Here is a 20916-nt window from a genome sequence, read left to right on the forward strand (position 1 = left end):
GGATTAATTATCTACGAGGTGGGGAATTTTGTGCCTTATTGAACATGCTTTTAATTTGATAAAAGAAATTGCGTGCAAGGTAAATAGCATGCTAAACTCATGCTAAACATCCTTTGAGTTTGAATTTAAGCTAACTTATTTAACTAGATTAATAGAATTAAACTACTAGAAGCTGCTACTAATGAGATTCGAACGTGGTCCTATAAACTTCCTAACGGGATCCGATAAAGTTGAAACTCAAAAGATTAAAACTACATTGTATTTAGCAAGGTTAAAGCATTCTACCCTATACACACAACATATAGCTGAAAGGAAATCTAGTTATCACTATGTCAAATACTCGTGCATTCCACAAATTGCATGATCATATCATTTGTACAACCAAACAACTGTAAATCACAATACTTAAACAGACTAAGCTTCAGTTAAATACAAAAACTACCTATTGTATTATGCTATTGAGTTACAACCTAGCAAGTTACACAAATCTAACAACATCTAAAAAAAACTGTAATTACTGCAGCAAATGATTAAACTTCTTCAAATCTTTCATTTCATGCTTTCACTGTTACAACAATGTGAAATTCTAGTGTGTACCTGGATGTTGAAATGCAAAGAAGAAGAAGAAGGTAGAGAGGTCAGCAGCAGTAACAAAGAATAGCAGCAACAACAACAAATACAGCAGCAGTAGCACTCCTAGGCAGAATAAACCAACAGTAACTCAATGAAACAGTACCCAATGTCCAAGTAAAAGACTCAACAAGGCTCAGTTGAGACCCAGGAAACTCCAATGTTAATCAACAGGTAATAGATGAATCCGACACAATAATAGAACACAGTTTCTGATTTTTCAGACACTTAAAGGAAAGAAACCCAAGTTTCAGATAGAACAAAGCAGTTGATGCTGATTTCAAACAGAAAAAGTGAATAAAAGTAGAATTTTCAGCTTCTTCTTTTGTTCTCAAATCTCTTTTGGTCCCAAACCCCCTTTCCTTTCCAGTTTTTCTCTCTTCTCCCTTTCTGATTTCAGAACCCTCTCTCCACTATTTTCTGATCTCCTTTTCTTTTTCTCTCTTTCAACTCTTCCCCCCGAATGTCCTGAACCCTTCCCTTTTTTATAGAAGGAAGAACTGCCTTTAAAGACAGGCTGCCTAGGGCTTAAAATAAACCTTAAAGGTTGTCATCTCCACTTAGGATTGTCTAGGCATGGGGTTTCTTCTACTTTAAACTGCTGAAATTCAAAAAAGCAGTGGATACCCTGCTATACAGCAGGTTCCACTACCATTATCATGTGCATCTTCAGTCCTTTTATTATTAAACTGTTTACACCTGACTCCTCATCTGTAAAGATATCAACCAAGGTGTGTTTGCACTATGGATTATTCTAAAGGTTCAACCCACACTCAAACTGGCAGTCCACTTGACTTAAATTCTGAGATTTCATTAAAAATTACAGTTACACCCAATCCTACTGTGGTTTCTGATTCAACTTAAAAGGCCAACACACTATGTAATCAATTCTCAAATGATTCAAATAAAATTAAACCAACAGGAGTCCAATTACTATCATTCCAAACTGAAACTATTTGACGACATGTATCGAATCGACTGCGTGAATTACAATGCGCACATTCAATTCATACCAAATGAATCAGGATCGAATAGTACTAACAGGAGGTGCAAATTGTACTGTCAAAACAAACTTAAACCCGAAACTAACTAATCGACCAAATTCATTTTCAATCGATTGTATAGTTTAACACACATACACCGAATCAGTTAAAATAGAGAAAAACTTGACCAAATAAAAGGTCCGGGAAAGGTGGACAGAACAGTCGACACAAAACAAATCCACTACCATTTAAACACATGAACAAACATTAACAAAACACACAACATGAACTGGCAAGGAAAAGAAAAGGAAAATACCTTAAAGAGCTGAAAATCAGACGACCATGTTTCGGATTTTGAATCGAACCTCTTTTGGGGTTGAACAGACTTTAATCAAAGTGTTCTCAACTGAGAATACTTCTATTAAAGTCTATTAGACCTCAACCTTCTTGTTTAAATGGACAAAAAACTCGGATTTTGGATTTCTAGGGTTCTTAGGGCAGATTTGGGATTCAGGTTTTTCTGGTTAGATTCGGACCAAACCAAGCCTGGTTTGGTCACGAGGGAGGTCAGGGGAGTGCCTGGCATGGATTTGGGGGGGGGGGTTGGCATGGGTTGGGGTCCGACTCGAATCTTCAAATGAAGATTCGAGACAGTGGGGGAAGATTCGAGACCTACAGTTAGTAGATCTGTGTTCAGGGGGTCGAGGTGGCCTAGAGGTGTTAATCTGGGGGTCACCGGCGTTGTTGCCGCCGGGTTTACGGTGAGGGGAAAGGGGGGCGGCGCTAGGGTTCTAAGGGATTTGGGGTTTGGTGAGGGAGATGACCTAAGGGCGGGGGGGTCTGGCTTGGGGACTGCGGGCGAGGGATGAGGGATTATATACGGGGTGGGTTGTTTGATCCTAGCCGTTGAATCAAGTGCGATAAATGGCCAGGATCCTTTCGTCAATGGGAAACGGTGTCGTGTGGTTTAAAACGTGGGACTGGGTCGGTATGAAATGTGAATGGGTCGGGCTATGAGGTGCGTTTAAAACCGTGGGATCAAGGGAGATGAACGGCTCTGATTGTCTATCCTACACGGCGTCGTTTGGATTAATGAGAGACCTGAACTGGACCGTTGGATCTGTTTGACCAACGGTTCAGATGGAGGGTGCCAAAACGGCGTCGTTCTTTTTGTATCTGGGGACGGATTGGACTAAAGTGTTTGGGCCTGATATTTGGGTTTTAAAACGAGCCCAATTTCGATTTTGCCCCATTTAAACTTATTTCTTTTCTTTTCCTATTTCTAATTAAAATCCGAATTTCCAAAAAAAATCCTAAAAATTAAAATTATATCACAAGGCCTCAATTGATTTTTAGTAATAATTAACACACAATATCATATATTAATTAAACAAAAATCAACCTTTAAACGATAAAAATGACAATTACCAAAGATAATATTTTTTTATGATTTTTTTTATTCATTCAATACCAAATACGATTTAATTAAATCCTAATAGTAGAAACAAGATCCTAAATTTACACGCTGTAAGCACGTGATTTTTGCCCAATATGATAAATACTCCCAAAAAAGGCAAAATAAAATTATTTTCCTTGGTGTGCAATTTTGAGTATTTTTGTGACATTTTTGGATAATTATTTGTATTTGTCTGTGTTTGCTTATTTGTTAAATTAATAAAAAATACAAAAAATATGTCGCATTTTGCATGTAGGATTTAATTCTATAATTGTTAGTAATTAAGTTTGCTTACAAAAAAAATGAAAATTACAAAAATAGGCATCTTTTGCATTTTTAGCATTTAATGTCCAAATATACAATTTTAGGCTTAATTATTACTTAATTGTGCGTTAATTATTATTGGGAGTTAATTTGCGCTTTTATAACTTAATTTAGTTCTAAATAATAATTTAAGTATTTTCATAATTTAGTTTTAGAAAATAAAAGAAGAAAAGAGAACAAAAATACAAAGAAAAATCGGATTGGGCCACTTCTTCAATTTTCAAACCATAGGCCCAAATAATTGCCCAATTTTCCCCATGACTCAGTCCACTTCAGACCGGGTCGACCTGGTCCGCCCCATTAACCCAAATACCCAACACCCTTCTTCATTTTTCAAAACACAAAACAAAAACAAAAAAACAAAACAAAACAAAAACCCTAAAAACCTAAAACTACCCCATCCGCCACCCCTCCTATCTTCTTCTTCTTTCTCAAACCTTCATCCCAAGCCTTGGCCAACCATGGCTGCCTCCCTATACACAACACGCACATACGCAGTAGCCCATCCATGGCTGCTGCTTCTTCGTCTTCCTCGTCGCACAACTCGCCATGGCCAGTCGACGCTCGTCGAGGCTCGTCGACGCTGCTCCTCCTCCTAGCTCCATAAACCAGTCGTAAAACCAGCTCCAGTTGCACGAAAATGGTGGCTCAGACCCGTCGCACTTCATCTTCCTCACCCTCGTCGGAACTCGAGCAGCCGCTGCTGCGTTGTCCAAACTCAGTCACGTCCAAACAACCCCGTCGCGACCAGCTCTCATCGAACGCTGCCACCGCGTCCAGCCCGTTCCGCCATGGACGTCGTCGACCAGCTGCTCCTGTTTTGCGAGCTTCATCTTCTCCGAGCTTCATCTGCTCCGAGCTGCTGCTCCGTTCCATCGAGTCCGTCGTCGTTTGGTCGAAGCTTCATCTTCTCCGAGCTGCTGCCTCACTTCATCTTTTTCATGCAAACAAACCAAACGCACCCCCAGCTGCTTTTGTTTTGCTCGCTGCTGCCCGCACCCTTAAGTCGGCGTTGCTTCAGTTTGCTTCTTAGATGTGTTCCTCGTCGTTTGGTCGAGTTTTGGTCGAGGCTCGTCAAAACAGTCCGTACATATTCGTGTCGATCCGGTTAGTAGATTTTGAGTTTTATTTTGTCTGTATTTTGTTTTGATATGTTTGAATCTAAAATCGGCAAATGTTTGTTTTGTTCATGTTTAGATATTTGATTTTTGGTTTTGTTCATGTTTATGTGCTTTGTTAAATTAATTTTCAGATTTCAAAATAGAAGTTTAATTAGTTGTTTTCATATTCATTTCACGTTTGTATTATTGTTTAAGTGAATATTTGTTAGTTTGATGTTTGTTAGATTCAAATTGAAATTTAATTAACTATTTCTTCAATTTGTTTCATGTGTTTATGTATTGTTAGAAATTGTTAATATTGTTAAGTTCAAGCTTAAGTTCATAATTGTTTATTCGTCGATCTTGTTATTTGTCTAAAAAGAATTTAGTTGTGTTAAAGGAAATATATTGATTTAATCGTTTTAATCCGTCATGTTTGTTGTGTTAAAATAGATTCATTCATGTTCATACTTTGTTTGGATGATCTTGAATCCGAATTTTGTATAGTTTGATTTCTTGTTTATCATTTATGATTATTTCTTGAATTTGTCTCATAATCTTGTTTAAGTTTAATATAGGAATTGTTTGTTGTAATGTTGTTAGAGTAGTTGATTTTAAGTTCAATATTATTGAATTTAGAAATCTAAATATACTTGTTTGTTGTTGTTGTTGAATCCGAAAATAGGATTGTTTGTTGCTAAAATATTGTTCAATCAAATTTTAGTTGTTCTTTGTTGTTCAATTTGTGTTCATGTGATTTGTTGTTGAAATGTTGAAGAAATCATGTTCATGAAATTTGTTGTTTGAACATTGTTAGAAATTAATCATATTGTCTATATTTTGGTTAAGTTTGATTAATTGATGTGTTATAGCTGATGGGTAGTTTGGTAATTTGCAGTACGTTCAGGGGCAGTTTGGTAATTTCAGTAAGGTCAGAGGGGTAGTTTAGGAATTGTACATTTTGTAATTTTTTATGTGAAGCATGGGGGGACAAAATGAAATGGGGTGGGTTGTGATATAGTTGTTTAATATAAAGGGGGGACAAGACAAAATTTAGTGGGGGAATCTTGTATTTATTTATGTTAGGCATGGGGGACAAAATATAATGGGGTGGTGTGATATGTTTATTTAATGTAATGGGGATGAGTGGAAAGATAATGGGTTTGGTAGAGAAAAAGTATTGATTTTAATTGATTGAAAGATTTATGGGATGAGTTATATATAGGAAGTCTTGAAATCAGATTTAGGAGGACAGAAAGAAAAAAACACACACAGAGACAGATAGAGAAAAACACAGACAGATAGAGAAAAACACACAGATAAGAGAAACGAATCTGAGAAGAAAAATAGAAGAGAGAAAAAAGGGCTGAACATTTAAGAGAAAGAAAAATTTCGAAAAATATTTAAGCTTTCAAAATAAAAATAAAAACTAAAAAAATCTTCTGCTTTCTTTCTTTGTTTGAAATTAGTATTAATGGTTGTTGTTTCATTCAAAGCTTGAAGCTTTTGTTTTTGGGATTACTGTTCTACTGGTTTGCAAACTCTGTTCCTGGGTTGTTACTGCTGCTGGATTGTTGTTGTTGTATTGTTATTACTGCCGCTGATTCTCATCATCATTTTCTTTTGCTTCCAATATTAGGTACATATCTGTAAATTCATGTCATGAAAAGCTTCAACATGGCAAGTAAATGAAGTTTGGAATTATAAGGATGTCTTCTACTCATTTAAATTTTATTAGTTTAAGTTTCAATTTTGTTTTAGTTGGTTAATATAGTATTATACTTGACATGATAAACTGGTTAACTAATTAACCTTCTGGAGTAGTAAATTCCACGATAATCTTATATGTTTTGAGGACTAGTGATGACATTTACTGTTTGAATTGTTGAGATAGGGAACATGGCAGAAAGTTGGCCATTAATTACATTTTGTGATACTGTTGGTTAAGCGTAGGATAGTACGGAAATACCAAGAAACTATATTACTATCATATCTCGTCCAATATTTGATTTTGTTCAAAGCTAGATGATTGTTAGTTGTATTTTGATCATATATGGCGCAATAATGGTTATGTGTATAATAAATAGTTGAAAGGTGAATTGATATAATCCGTTACGATTACAATGTTGGAATATTGCAAACAGTTCATGATGTATGTTTGCGTTATATGTGATGTCGTCTTATTAAATCAATTGGTAGATTAGTTCTCTTTCTTAATAACAAATGACCATAGTTATTTTGAGAGTGCGATCAACTCAATTCTAAAAAAAAAAAAGTATAAAAAATAATGTCAATAATTTGTACAAAATATAGAGCTAGTGTTTGCAAATATTCGCATAGGCCGAGAATAAGAATTGGTTTGATTATATTTATCCTAAATTCAATCATCGTGAGCAAATTAACCAAATAATCATACATTTGGATTAAAAACAAATGGTGTAGAAGAAGATTGTATTTATAAATTGCAACATTTTAAGAATGTATAAATAGCATTCGCTACAAATAGAATAATGCAAATTCTTCGAAAAAATATTAATTTGTTTATCCGTTTAAATCTTTTCGAATTTTTGCGTGTAATTCACTTTTTATACTAATACCATATTAACTAACAAAATGGTAAGTGTAGCCGCACGTTATTTATTCTTTAACATTAATTTCTTAAATTTGAATAATCTTTGAGAGACATAACTCATACATGTAAAATATAACTCGCAGTCAACGCCTAATAAATTTTGAATTCTTTGTCAAGAAATTTGGTGGCATCCCAATCGGTGATTCTCCATGACGCTTACATTTAAAAATAGATGGATGCAATAAACATTTGTAGAGAATTTATATTACTGTCAAGAATATTTGCATAATTAGGGATGCGTTCGCGTGACTTGATTATACTTCTAAAGGCAATTCGGATTATGCGTTCGCGCAACTTCGAGCAAATTTTTAATAAAAAGAGATTCGTCGGAGGATCTTAAATTAATTTCATAAAACCCGAGATGTGCGGTTCACTACTTAATCATACAAAAAGTGCGAATGTTCTTGATTTTATTTAAAACACAATTTCGAAAAAAATAATTATTTTATAATAAATATATTATCAATATCATTGTGTACACGTACGCGTGACACGATTTTTCACGTTAAAAAATATATAATATATAAAACGAATACACGTATGCGTGATTCGATTCGAAGAAGGGTCTTTAATTATAAACAATCTAAACAGAAGCGATAACAAAATCATGCAATAAAAAATGTAAAATCGAGATAATTAAGCCAAGAATAAAAACAGTTAAGCGACCGTGCTAGAACCACGGAATTCGGAAATGCCTAACACCTTCTTCCGGATTAACAGAATTCCTTACTCAGGATTTCTGGTTCGCAGAATAATAAACAGAGTCATATTCTCCTCAATTTAGGGATTAAAATTGGTGACTTGGGACGCCTTAAAATTTCCAAGTGGCGACTCTGAAACAAACAAACAAATCCCGTTTCGACTATCCTTTAATTGGAGAAAACTCCCTTCTACCCTCGCGGGGGCGGAAAAAGGAGGTGCGACACACGCAACCATATTTTTTGTATTTTTAATCGATAAAACTAAACAATCACAAACAAAACTATAAATAACTACCAAAAGATGCCACGCAAATTCTAAAAATTTGTACAACAAGACAATTTGTTTTATTTTCGATTTCTTTTGGAGTAATTGTTGTGTAAACAAAAATCACGTGCTCACAGCTGCCCCTCTTTGTCCGAAAACACGAAGAGTTTTCGTGAAAAGATAAAGTGAGCGGATATGAGCGATTTTGCCCATTGGAATACTCCGTGTGAAGCACATTTTTGAAAGATTTGACCGAATCTTTGCTTCAAAGATTTCCTACATATCCTGGGCTAAACAGGAATCAGGTCAATGTAGTTCGGGAAACTTTGGTAGCTGGGACTACCATGAGATTGCAATGCTCGCTGTTACTGTTGTTGCTATTGCCACTGCTGCTTTAGTGACCGCCTTATTACAACCAAAGGGAAATTGAAACTGAACTAACTACTTATGCCTGCCAACCGCTAGTTACAAGATTCCTATCTATAATTCTTTCGCAACTTGATCTTGGGTCTTAGCTGATTCTGCTTGTAGACTTCGATCCGAATCTTGATGCTTGCAAGTTGTAGGCGCCTGTTTATTTCTGTGGTATTGAGTGAGATGGGATTGGCGGAGCTCGGGGATTTGATCAAGTTTTGAGCGACCTGCCCTTTGTTTGTTCCGATATTTGGGAACATCTTCTTTTTGTTCTTTTCTTCTTTTCTTTATTCTGGATTGAGACTCATCCCGTAGGTCGTCTCGATCCATGCGCCTCGAGGTCAGACCTGCTGAGCCAAACAAAACAAACGAACGAAATTTTTCTGCCCCAGTTTCACTAGGAAAATTTCGTGAGTTAATCGCCATAATAATCTATAGGATTGATGAGGGGATGGGACAACTTTAGTCTAAAAAGCGCAACTCAGGGATTGGAGCCCTAATGTCGCAAAAGGTAAAAATGCGCAACTCAGGGATTGGAGCCCTAATGCTGGCTAAATGGAAAAGGGCTCAACTCAGGGATTGGAGCCCTAATATCGGCTAACAAAAAAATGCTCAGTTCAGGGGATTGGAGCCCTAATGCTGGCTAAATGGAAAAGTGCTCAACTCAGGGATTGGAGCCCCAATGTCGGCTAACAGAAAAAACGCTCAGTTCAGGGATTGGAGCCCTAATGCTGGCTAAATGGAAAAGTGTTCAACTCAGGGATTGGAATCCTAATGTCGGCTTAACAGAAAAACGCTCAGTTCAGGGGTTGGAGCCCTAATGCTGGCTAACAGAAAAAATGCTCAGCTCAGGGGTTGGAGCCCTAATGCTGGCTAACAGAAAAATGCTCAGTTCAGGGATTGGAGCACTAATGCTGGCTAACAGAAAAATGCTCAGTTCAGGGATTGGAGCCCTAATGCTGGCTAATAGAAAAATGCTCAGTTCAGGGATTGGAGCCCTAATGCTAGCTACAAAATGCTCAGTTCAAGGGTTGGAGCCCTAATGCTGGCTAACAGAATGCTCAACTCAGGGAGTGGAGCCCTAATATCGGCTAACAGAAAAATGCTCAGTTCAGGGATTGGAGCCCTAATGCTGGCTAACAGAAAAATGCTCAGTTCAGGGGTTGGAACCCTAATGTCGGCTTAACAGAAAAACGCTAAGTTCAGGGGTTGGAGCCCTAATGCTGGCTAACAGAAAAATGCTCAGTTCAGGGATTGGAGCCCTAATGCTGGCTAACAGAAAAATGCTCAGTTCAGGGATTGGAGCCCTAATGCTGGCTAAATGGAAAAGTGCTCAACTTAGGGATTGGAACCCTAATGTCGGCTTAACAGAAAAACGCTCAGTTCAGGGGTTGGAGCCCTAATGCTGGCTAACAAAATGCTCAACTCAGGGATTGGAGCCCTAATGTCGGCTAACAGAAAAACGCTCAGTCCAGGGATTGGAGCCCTAATGCTGGCTAACAGAAAAAATGCTCAGTTCAGGGGTTGGAGCCCTAATGCTGGCTAACAAAATGCTCAACTCAGGGATTGGAGCCCTAATATCGGCTAACAGAAAAATGCTCAGTTCAGGGATTGGAGCCCTAATGCTGGCTAAATGGAAAAAATGCTCAGTTCAGGGGTTGGAGCCCTAATGCTGGCTAACAGAAAAATGCTCAGTTCAGGGATTGGAGCCCTAATGCTGGCTAACAGAAAAATGCTCAGTTCAGGGGTTGGAGCCCTAATGCTGGCTAAATGGAAAAGTGCTCAACTTAGGGGTTGGAGCCCTAATGTCGGCTTAACAGAAAAACGCTCAGTTCAGGGGTTGGAGCCCTAATGCTGGCTAACAGAAAATTGGGGATTCTAACTACCCCCCCCCCTTTTTGGGTTTTTCTTCTTACTTCCTTTTTTATTATTATTTTTTGTTTAGTAAAATGCAGGAGAGAATTTTGGGGAAACTTACCTTTCGGGTAGATTCCTTATTGCAAAGCTGTTTCTTGCACTCATGTATTTCTTTTCTTTTTGGGCGACACCTGCTCCTTGCACGGTTGCTTTGGATCACACCTGTTTCAATTTTCCAAACAAAGAACAATTGTCAGTTTGGAAATGGTGGTCGGTTCGATGGCCTTGATTGTTCCAATTGCTTTGTCCCGTCCTTATTCCTGTTGAGAAACTCTGCCATTGGTTGGATTCAACAGACGAAACCCCTTTTAAAACTGCTCAAACTCGCATTCCCGGATTTTGTGATGATTTGCCCGTGTAAGGCTTTGGTTCTTCCATCCCATTCTGCTTGGGGATTTTTACCGAGGCAGGCTCAGTGGGGATTTTTATTGGGTAGACTCTATGGGGATTTGTACAAGGCGGACTCGTTGGGGATTAGCTGGGGCAGACTCTTTGGGGGATTTTTACAAAGGAGACTCTGTGGGGATTTGTACAAAGGGAGACCCTGTTGGGATTTGTACAAAGGGAGACCCTGTGGAGATTTGTCATTTTTTTTGTGGGTGTGTGTGGCTTTACTTCGAAGGCAACCAACATCATGATCAATCTGGACCGGACAGACGTACCACTGAAGCGGGGTATTTACTTCTTACTAAACGGGGCTCCGTGAAACCGGTCCTGCCACCTATTCTTTCCAGTATATCTGGAACTTGGTGTAAAAAAAATGAAAGAGATTCAAAGAAAAGTAAGACAAAGAACAGAGGAAACAAATTTAAAAGAGAAGGGCCTCTTTCGGGACAAGAAAGACTTATCTGAGGAAAGCAATACTGACTTTAAATTGACATGACATGCTTTTTGGACTGGATGCCTGACCTTCACGAACTTGCATTTCCTCTTGAACCAGAAATGGATCTATGTTTCCAAACCGGTGGAACCTTGCCAAGACTTTCTGAGGTGGAATTACCTTTTCGGCCGACAGCGCCCTTTGCGGGTTTTCGCTAGTCGACCTCTCTCATTTCTCTTCTTGTTGTCGCTTGATAGCACTCTTTGCGAGTTTTTACTAAACAAGCTCTCTCATTTTCGATTTCTCTGCTCCCGTCGCCTCACGGTGCCCGAAGGTTTTCACCGGCGAGACTCTATCGTTTTATTTCTCTCAATTTGAATGTGCCGGCCTCCAATCATGATGCCTCTCAGCTTCCCCTGCCTTTGGCAATTGATCCGAAGGACTGGTGCTTGGTAAAGGAATGGTAGATGAAACTACAACTTTTAAGTCGTTTGGTGTGCCCCGGTTTCAATTTCAGGGTAAATTGGGTTTTATTTTGGTGTGACTGAACCCCAGAGAGAGGCTGCCTACGTATCCTTTCGGAATCAAGTCTGACGTAGTTCAGGCTCAATCAATGTTTGTTTGTTTTTTCTTTGATTTTTTTTTGAAAGGTAGCCAAAGAAATGTAACCGGCTCAAAGGGTTTGTGGAGAGAGTTGATAGTGTTTGGGGTAGTGGTAATAAAACCTTCATCATCTCAAACGTGCCAAGATCACTGAATAAAACTCAGACATAGTACCTTTTGACGGCATCCGCATTCACTGCTATTTCAGTATAATATCACCCAGATACAATGCTCCTCTCGGCAATATCTTCCAGATGATGTATGGGCCTTTCCAATTAGGTGCAAATTTTCTCCTCGCTTCCTGGTGATGTGGCAGAATGCGCCTCAGTACCAGTTGACCCACCTCAAAATTCCTGGGTCGGACTTTCTTGTTGTAAGCACAGGCCATTCTTTGTTGGTACAACTGCCCGTGACAAACCGCAGCCATTCGTTTCTCGTCAATCAAAGTCAACTGCTCCAATCGAGTCTTAACCCACTCGCTATCTTCAATTTCCACTTCGACAATGGTTCGGAGCGAAGGAATTTCTACCTCTGCTGGTATCACAGCCTCGGTCCCATAAACCAACAAATAAGGGGTTGCCCCTACTGACATGCGTACTGTGATGCGTTACCCCAGCAATGCAAATGGTAACTATTCATGCCATTGTCGGGAACTCTGGATCGTCTTCCTCAAAATCTTCTTGATGTTTTTGTTTGCTGCTTAAACAGCGCCATTGGCCTTGGGCCGATAAGGAGTGGAGTTCCTATGCGTTATTTTGAACTGTTCGCATACGTCCCCCATCAAGTGACTATTCAGGTTTGCCGCGTTATCTGTGATGATAGTTGCAGGAATACCAAAACGACAAATGAGATTTGAATGCACAAAATCCACCACAGCCTTCTTAGTTACTGATTTGAGAGTGACAACTTCTACCCATTTCGTGAAGTAGTCGATAGCAACCAATATGAATCTGTGTCCATTTGAAGCCTTCGGCTCAATCGGACCAATGACGTCCATGCCCCAAGCAACAAATGGCCAAGGTGCAGACATGGGATGCAGTTCTGTGGGAGGCGCATGAATCAGATCGCCGTGCACTTGACACTGATGACACTTTCGAATGAAGCTAAAACAGTCCTTTTCCATGGTCATCCAGTAATAACCAGCTCGAAGGATTTTCTTTGCCAAAACATACCCGTTCATGTGGGGCCCGCACACTCCTGCGTGTACTTCATGCATGATTCTTCCCTCCTCCTCGGTGTCAACACATCTTAACAAATTGAGGTCCAGGGTCCTTTTATACAATACCTCGCCGCTCAAAAAGAAACCCCCTGCATGCCGCCTGATAGTCCTCTTTTGATCTCCAGTAGCATGTTCGGGGTATTCTTGTGTCTTCAAGAACCTCCTGATATCATGGTACCATGGTTGTGTATGCAATCCTGCCTCGATTACATTACAGTAACCGTACCTTTCCCTGATTTGGATTTCCAAGGGATCGACGTGGGCGTTGCCTGGGTAGGGTAACATTGAAGCTAAGGTAGTAAGTGCATCCGCTAGTTCATTGTGACACCGCGGGATATACCTGAACTCTGTTGATTTGAAACACTTGCTGAGGTCCTCCATGTGCTGTCGGTAAGGAATAAGCTTGACATCCCGAGTTTCCCATTCACCTTGGGCTTGTCGGATAATTAGGTCAGAATCCCCTATAATCAATAAATCTTCAACGTCCTGATCGATCGCCATATGCATGCCCATGATGTAGGCTTCATATTCAGCTGTATTGTTTGTGCAAAAGAAGCTCAGTCTAGCTGTAACAGGATAGTGCTGACCAGAGGGTGAGATCAAGATTGCCCCAATTCCTACACCTTTAGCGTTTACGGCCCCATCAAAGAACATCTTCCAAACATGAGCGTTTTCCGAGACTACTTCTATGGTGTTTATTTATTCATCCGGAAAATAAGTAATCAATGGTTGGTATTCCTCATCAACCGGGTTTTCGGCCAAATGATCTGCTAACGCCTGGGCTTTCATTGCCGTGCGGGTGACATAAATTATGTCAAATTCGGTAAGCAAGATTTGCCATTTGGCCAGTCTTCCAGTAGGCATTGGCTTCTGAAATATGTATTTCAAAGGATCCAACCTACTTATGAGGTAGGTAGTGTGATCTTGGAGATAATGTCTCAATTTTTGAGCAACCCACGTCAAAGCACAACACGTTCTTTCCAGCAAAGTGTACTTGGCCTCGTAGCCGGTGAATTTTTTGCTCAAGTAATAGATCGCCTGCTCCTTCTTTCCGATTATGTCATGTTGCCCGAGGACGCAACCGAAAGAATTTTCCAAGACTGTCAGATACAAAAACAGGGGTCTCTCTGGCTCTGGCGGGACCAAAACTGGGGGATTTGAAAGATATTCTTTGATCTTGTCAAAAGCTTCTTGACACTTAGCCGTCCATTTGATCGTCGCATCCTTCCTTAATAGCTTGAATATGGGCTCACATGTGCTAGTCAGCTGGGCAATGAATCGACTGATATAGTTTAACCTGCCCAATAGACTCATCACGTCTTTCTTCGTTCTTGGGGGAGGTAGATCTCTGATAGACTTTATCTTTGTTGGATCTAACTCGATACCTCTCCTGCTTACTATGAAACCCAAAAGCTTTCCTGATGGGACTCCGAAGGCGCATTTGGCCGGGTTCAAGCTTCAAGTCATATTTTCTCAGTCTCTCAAAGAATTTCCTCAAGTCTTGGATATGATTGTCCCGAGTCCTGGACTTGACTATCACGTCGTCCACATACACCTCTATCTCTTGATGCATCATGTCATGAAAAATGGCAGTCATGACTCTCATGTAAGTTGCCCCAGCATTCTTCAGACCGAATGGCATAACCCTATAATAGTAAGTGCCCCAAGGTGTAGTGAAGGCAGTCTTCTCGGCGTCTTCTTCATCCATCAACACCTGATGATATCCAGCGTAACAATCTACGAAAGACTGTATCTCATGTTTGGCGCAATTATCAACAAGGATGTGGATGTTGGGCAATGGGAAATTGTCTTTGGGACTCGCCCTGTTCAAATCTCGATAATCCACACATACCCGAGTCTTCCCGTCTTTTTTCGGCACTGGAACTACATTCGCCAACCACGTGGTGTACTGGACTACCCGAATTACTCCCGTTTTCAACTGCTTGGTGATTTCTTCTTTAATCTTGTCACTGACATCAGTTTTGAACTTTCTCTGTTTTTGTTGAACTAGAGGACAATCAGGGTGAATTGGCAATTTATGCACCACTAGATCAACACCTAATCCTGGAATGTCATCGTATGACCAAGCAAATACATCTTTAAATTCAAAAAGGAGTTGAATTATCGCGTCTCGCATTTTCTCGTCTATGTGAATGCTTATTTTGGTCTCTCGGATTTCCTCAGGAGTTCCCAAATTAACAGGTTCAGTGTCATTCAGATTCAGCTTAGGTTTATTCTCAAAGTGTTCCAGTTCTCGATTTATTTCCCTAAAAGCCTCTTCTTCGTCATATTCCGATTCTTGGTTCATTATTTCGCAATTAAACAGCTCGTTGTGATCTGGGTGTGAAGTTCGCAAGCATGTCATATTATTTAAATCCACATAATTATAACTGAAAGAAAAGATAAAGGAAAAATAACAAAAAATCAGAATAAAGGAAAAATAAGACAACACTGATTTTTATTTCTTGGAATTTGGAAGATAACAAGGTTTATATTTCAGGAATTCAAAAACAAGAAACTGAAGGAAAAACATCCGAGTTACATCTTGGGGATAACTCGTGATGCAGGAAAGGTGGCAGGACAGGTCTACCCGGACTCCTGTCTAGTTGGGAACGGTGTGGCCTCCCAGTTTCGAAGCTTGGCATTTGGCCCCACATATAGCATCTCAGCGGTGCTTGTTCCTTCTCCTGGTTGAACCATGTGAGCTTCGTAGAGCATTCCTCTCATTGCCCCACATATCTCCTCGATCTCTTCAGCCGTGAAAACCTCATTGTCTTCTTATTCGATGTATCTCGGTCTGACGAAAGTCTCGTATAAATCGGGCAACGACCGAGGCAATTTCCAACCCTCATTTTTCCTTTTCCTTGCCCACTCTTCATCTTTTGGAGTGGGTTGAAAACCTATCCCAAAAAGTTTCTTGGTGGAAGGCAAGGTGATGGGTTCCGTTATTCCTTGCAACGTTCGTCCAAGCCCTTTCCCTGGCCTGAATCCGTGTCGGATCATTTCTTTAGCCACCATGATCGAGGCGTTGGACAAGAAAGGTTGGGGGCAAGGTCTTCCTTCTTCATACTACTCTGCTAGCACAACTTCGAAAGCCTGATAAACCGTGTGCTCGCTCCCTTCCCTCGCTTCAAGATATGGGATGGATGGGTCCCGATAAATAGACTGTTCGTCTTCTCTGTGGACCACAATTTCCTGATCTTCGTATTCAAACTTCACCATCTGGTGAAGAGTGGAAGGCACAGCCCCTGCCGCATGAATCCAAGGTCTGTCGAGGAGAAAATTGTAAGACGTATCCATGTCAAGCACCTGGAAAGTTATTTCAAACTCCACTGGTCCTATAGTTAACACCAAGTCTATTTACCCCAGGGTGTCCCTCTTGACGCCATCAAAAGCCCTTACGCATACATTATTGGGGCGGATTCTTCCAGTCCCAATTTCCATTCTCTGCAGCATGGAGAGCGGACAAATGTCAACACCTGAACCTCCATCCAACATTATCTGCTTGACGTAGTAGTCTTCGCATTTAACTGTCAGATGTAAGGCTTTGTTGTGAGCTGCTCCCTCTGGAGGTAAGTCGTTCTTGCTTAAAAAAACCTGGTTAATTGCGAAGAACCTCTCCGTCATTCGTTCCAGTTGTTCGACTGAGGTCTCAGCCGGTATATATGCTTCGTTCAGGGTTTTGAGCAAGATTTTTTGATGTTTGGCCGACCTCATCAGAAGAGATAGCATAGATACTTGCTCGGGGCACTTGCGTAACTGATCCACTACCTCGTAGTCGGGCATTTTCATCTTTTGGAAGAAAGATTCCGCTTCTTCAACGCTTACAGGCTTCTTTGGTGGGAAGTGTTTTCGTGTGGCGTTATTTAACTCTTGAGTGTTCGAATACCTCCCAATGAAAGTATTCTCCGAAAGTTCTCCCGTGAATTCTCTGCCTTTGTACGTAACCAATGTTCTTTGATAGTTCCACGGTACTATGGACGGGTCCGTCATCGGCTTCTGTGGCACGCGTCCGATAACCACTGGCTCATTCAGCCGAGGTGGTTGAATCGTCCCCCGGACCACATAGGCCCCCTTCGATACGTACATTGGTTTTCCCCTTTTGACTTCGAATCTCTGAGGCTTCTCTGCTTGACCTCGTGGAACGTAGAGAACTTCATTCCACACAGGCAACATCGTTAATGTCTTTGTCTCGACCTTCTCTTCGGGCTCAAACTTGACTGCACTAGCCCTCTTTTCCCCTTTCTCTAGCTTCGGGGTGGTTTTAGGCTTTTTCCTTGCATCGACGATGGCGATTATAGCTTTTAAAGCAGGATCAAATTCTTTGTCCTCACAAATCATTCCAATCAACGTCCCGTTATTGTGAGCGGGCAACGGATTATTTGTCACATTTGGGACCTCCTCGTCCCTCAGTACTATTTTCCCCTGCTCTATTAAGTTCTCAACCACCCTCCTCAAAGTCCAACAATCATTTGTATCGTGCCCTTCTGCTCCCGAATGGTAAGCGCACCTAACGCCGGCTTTGTAAGCAGGTGATGCCGGATTGTGCCTTGTCTGAGGGACTGGCTGCAGGAAACCCATCTGGACTAGCTTTGGGAACAAGGTAGAATATGGTTCACCAATGGGTGTGAAAGTCCGTCTTCTAGGTGGTTCCTGAGGGCGGAAGTTATTTTGAGGGGGTTGTGGATTATAGTGGTTCCGGTAGGGAGGCTGATTTCTAGGAGGTGGAGCTTGGCCTCGATTGGCTTGCTGTGGTGGATGGACATAGGGCTGGGTATTCATGACCATGTAGGGTTGAGGAGAATAAGTCATATTTGGGTGGGGGTAGTAATGCTGTGGGGTTCTTTCTGGAAAACGGGGCCTAGGATTATGATATTCCCTCGCTTCTGATGCTGCCATAGATGTTTCTTCCTTTTTCTTTCCTCTTGCCATTCCTCTGGACCCGCTTTGGATGGCTTGGTAGGTTGCCCTTATGGCTGCTTGACTTAAGATTCTACCCGTTTTCAAGCCATTCTCTACCATCTCCCTGATCTTGATTGCTTCCGCGAAAGGCTTTCCCATGGCTGACATCATATTCTGGAAATAGTCTGATTCTTGAGCCTGGAGGAAAGTAGTGACCATTTCTATCTCGTCCATGGGAGGTTTTACCCTTGATGCCTGCTCACGCCATTTAATAGCATATTCTCTGAAACTTTCCGAGGGTTTCTTCTTCAAGTTTGACAGGGAATTTCTGTTTGGTGCAATGTCAATATTATACTGAAATTGTCTCACAAAATCTCTGGCGAGATCATCCCATATATGCCATCGAGATATGTCTTGGTCCATATACCACTCTGAGGCTATTCCTATCAGGCTTTCCCCGAAGTATGCCATTAATAATTCTTCTTTGCCGCCGGCTCCCCTCAATTGGTTGCAATACTTCTTGAGATGAGCAATGGGGTCGTCGTGGCCATCATACTTTTCAAACTTTGGTGTTTTGAAACCCACAGGTAGGTGCATGTGAGGGAACATGCATAGATCGGTATAGGAAACACTCTTTTGCCCGCTTAAACCTTTCATGTTTTTCAAACTCTGCTCAAGGCTCCTCATTCTTTTTGCCATCTCATCTTGTTCAGCAGTTTTGGGGTTTTGATCCTGCCCAGGTGCAAACTCGTATTGAGGTTGTTGAGGATGAGTGCTGGTGGTGAACCGAGTTGGTTCCAGTGAGAAGGATGGTGCTTGAAATGTGAATGAGGACGAGTCAAAATTCGGCCTGTGTGTAGCGGGTTGTGCCACGATTGGACAGGGAGGTGCAGTGAATATGTTCGTAGATACATCTGTTGTTGACATCCGAGGATAAGAATCAGAGGGTGATCCAGCAGAGTGGGCTGAAATAGCTGGGTACCCGAACGGGGTGGTTGGATAGCTTATGGGGACGTTGGAAGTCCCACTTGTCCTGGAGAACAACTCAGGGAACCCAGGGATTACACTCGGTGGCTCTTTTCCGTTATTCCAATCATCCAACATTTCCAACATGTGGAGCCGTAGGATTTTGTTTTCCTCAGCAGTTGCTGACTCGGGCGTCAGGACGGTCGAGATTGAACTCTCCTCGGAGACAGGAATTGTCGGCAAAGGGATTTCTGAAGACATCTCTATGCTTCCCTTTGATCTTGTGAAGTAAGTGTGAATACTCCCTCTCGACTTAACAACGGGTAACTGAACACTCCCTTTTGACCTCGTGAAGTATGAATGTGAGGCCAGACCTCCACCGAACCAAACCACCTTTTCTAAAAACCTGGACGACTCAGTACCAAGCAAACGGTTAGCGTGAAACAAATAACAGATAGGTAATCGCACGTTGAGGCGTGATGCACCTATACAGTTAAGTGAATTTCTACATGTTTGCAACAAGGACATGCGTCATTCCGGCTTCTCTTAGGCTTTTCTTTCATTTATCATCATTTTTTTTGTTTTTGGTGTTTTTATTTTTATTTTATTTTATTATTTCCTATTATTATTGTTTTCATTATTTGCTGTTAAAAAATGTGACCGGATCCGATGAGGATTGCCTACGTATCACGATGCCGCGTGAATAAGATCTTGCGTAGTTCGGGACAGATGTAAAAAAAGCACACATTTTATTACTGAAACAATCTATTACAACTAATATTTTTGAAAAGGGGAAAATAACAAACCTCGAAATAAGTACATACTTCAAACGGACTAATACACCCTGATGCGAAAAGACGGACAGAAGATGCTAAGATACAGACTCGACCTATGAATACATTAAGGTTTCGAGAATTGGTGCCCGCGGGGCATCGTTCGGCCTCGCCGCGGTCCTAGGGGTGAGATCCCTTTCAAGTTGTTCCAGCTCATGCATGGTCTGCTTGACATAAACCATCACTGCCGAGAGAACGGTAATGCTGGTCATGTTTTCACACCGTAGACACCTTCTGATGATGGCATGGGCAATGGTCCTAATCTTATCCCTGGTTTGCCTCTTTTCTATAAGCAGACGTTTTATCTGATCACTGCATGTTTTTAACGCCTGAGAATCCTGCATATATTGATTCTTTAGTTGCCGCACTTTTATCTCCATTTGGGCCAACGAGTCGTAACAGTGTCCGCTTTTAATTTGGAAATCCTCAGTCTGCTTAACTGCTTTACCCTCAAGTGTAGCCACCTTTCTCTTCATGTTGGCAATAGTTTTCTCGTGGTTGCGTTTCAATTGAATCAAGTATCGGCTATGCTTATCTGCTCTTGTACCCCACTGTACTTTGAGCTCTGGCATGACGTTTTCAGACTCTTCTAAACCATCTCGCCATTCCCTGACTTCATTTTTCAGCCCTCTTATCAACTGCTCATCTGATCGACTCCTTGGTTGTTTATTAGGAGCCATTCTCAATTTCTGGATTTGGGCCCTAAGTTCTTCATTTTCTTGGGCCAATCTATTCTTTTCGCCTCGATCCGCAGCAACTTGCATACTGTTATTGAATTTCAGACTTTCGACCTGTTGCTTCAACTCACCGATCTCCGCCCGATAACCCTTTTCCTTTGCTAACCAGTTCCATTGCTCCTGGGATGACTCGGCGAAATCTTTGAGATGAGGTCTTTTAGCTGGTCTCCCGCATGACATGTCACCTCTAAACCAAGTGTGATACCTTGGGGAAACTTCTCCTTTAGCCGTATCCAACACACAAGTATTTGCCGTCAGATGTTGACACTCACTCCAGATTTGGCAAACCTCTTCTTTGGGGAACCGACCGTCCGGACTGATTTCAACCACTTGGGTACTCAAGTCTTCATCTTTCGGCACTACTTGATACCTCCCAAGTTGCCTCAAAACCCGATACGGTGCATAGGGTTGGAT

The 20916-nt window shown here is 41.1% G+C and overlaps 1 protein-coding gene across 1 annotated transcript in view; it reads right to left on the reverse strand.

Annotated features, from left to right (window-relative positions):
* The window catches only part of LOC138884893 (uncharacterized), a 31665-nt gene extending 10983 nt beyond the window's left edge, over positions 1-20682 (reverse strand). The window contains exon 1 of the mRNA XM_070165757.1: positions 20045-20682. Coding sequence (XP_070021858.1) covers positions 20045-20682 — 638 coding nt within the window. The remainder of the gene's footprint in view (positions 1-20044) is intronic.
* Between the last annotated feature and the right edge of the window lie 234 nt (positions 20683-20916).

Source organism: Nicotiana sylvestris, chromosome 2, assembly GCF_000393655.2.
Source record: "Nicotiana sylvestris chromosome 2, ASM39365v2, whole genome shotgun sequence".
NCBI classification, from domain to species: domain Eukaryota; kingdom Viridiplantae; phylum Streptophyta; class Magnoliopsida; order Solanales; family Solanaceae; genus Nicotiana; species Nicotiana sylvestris.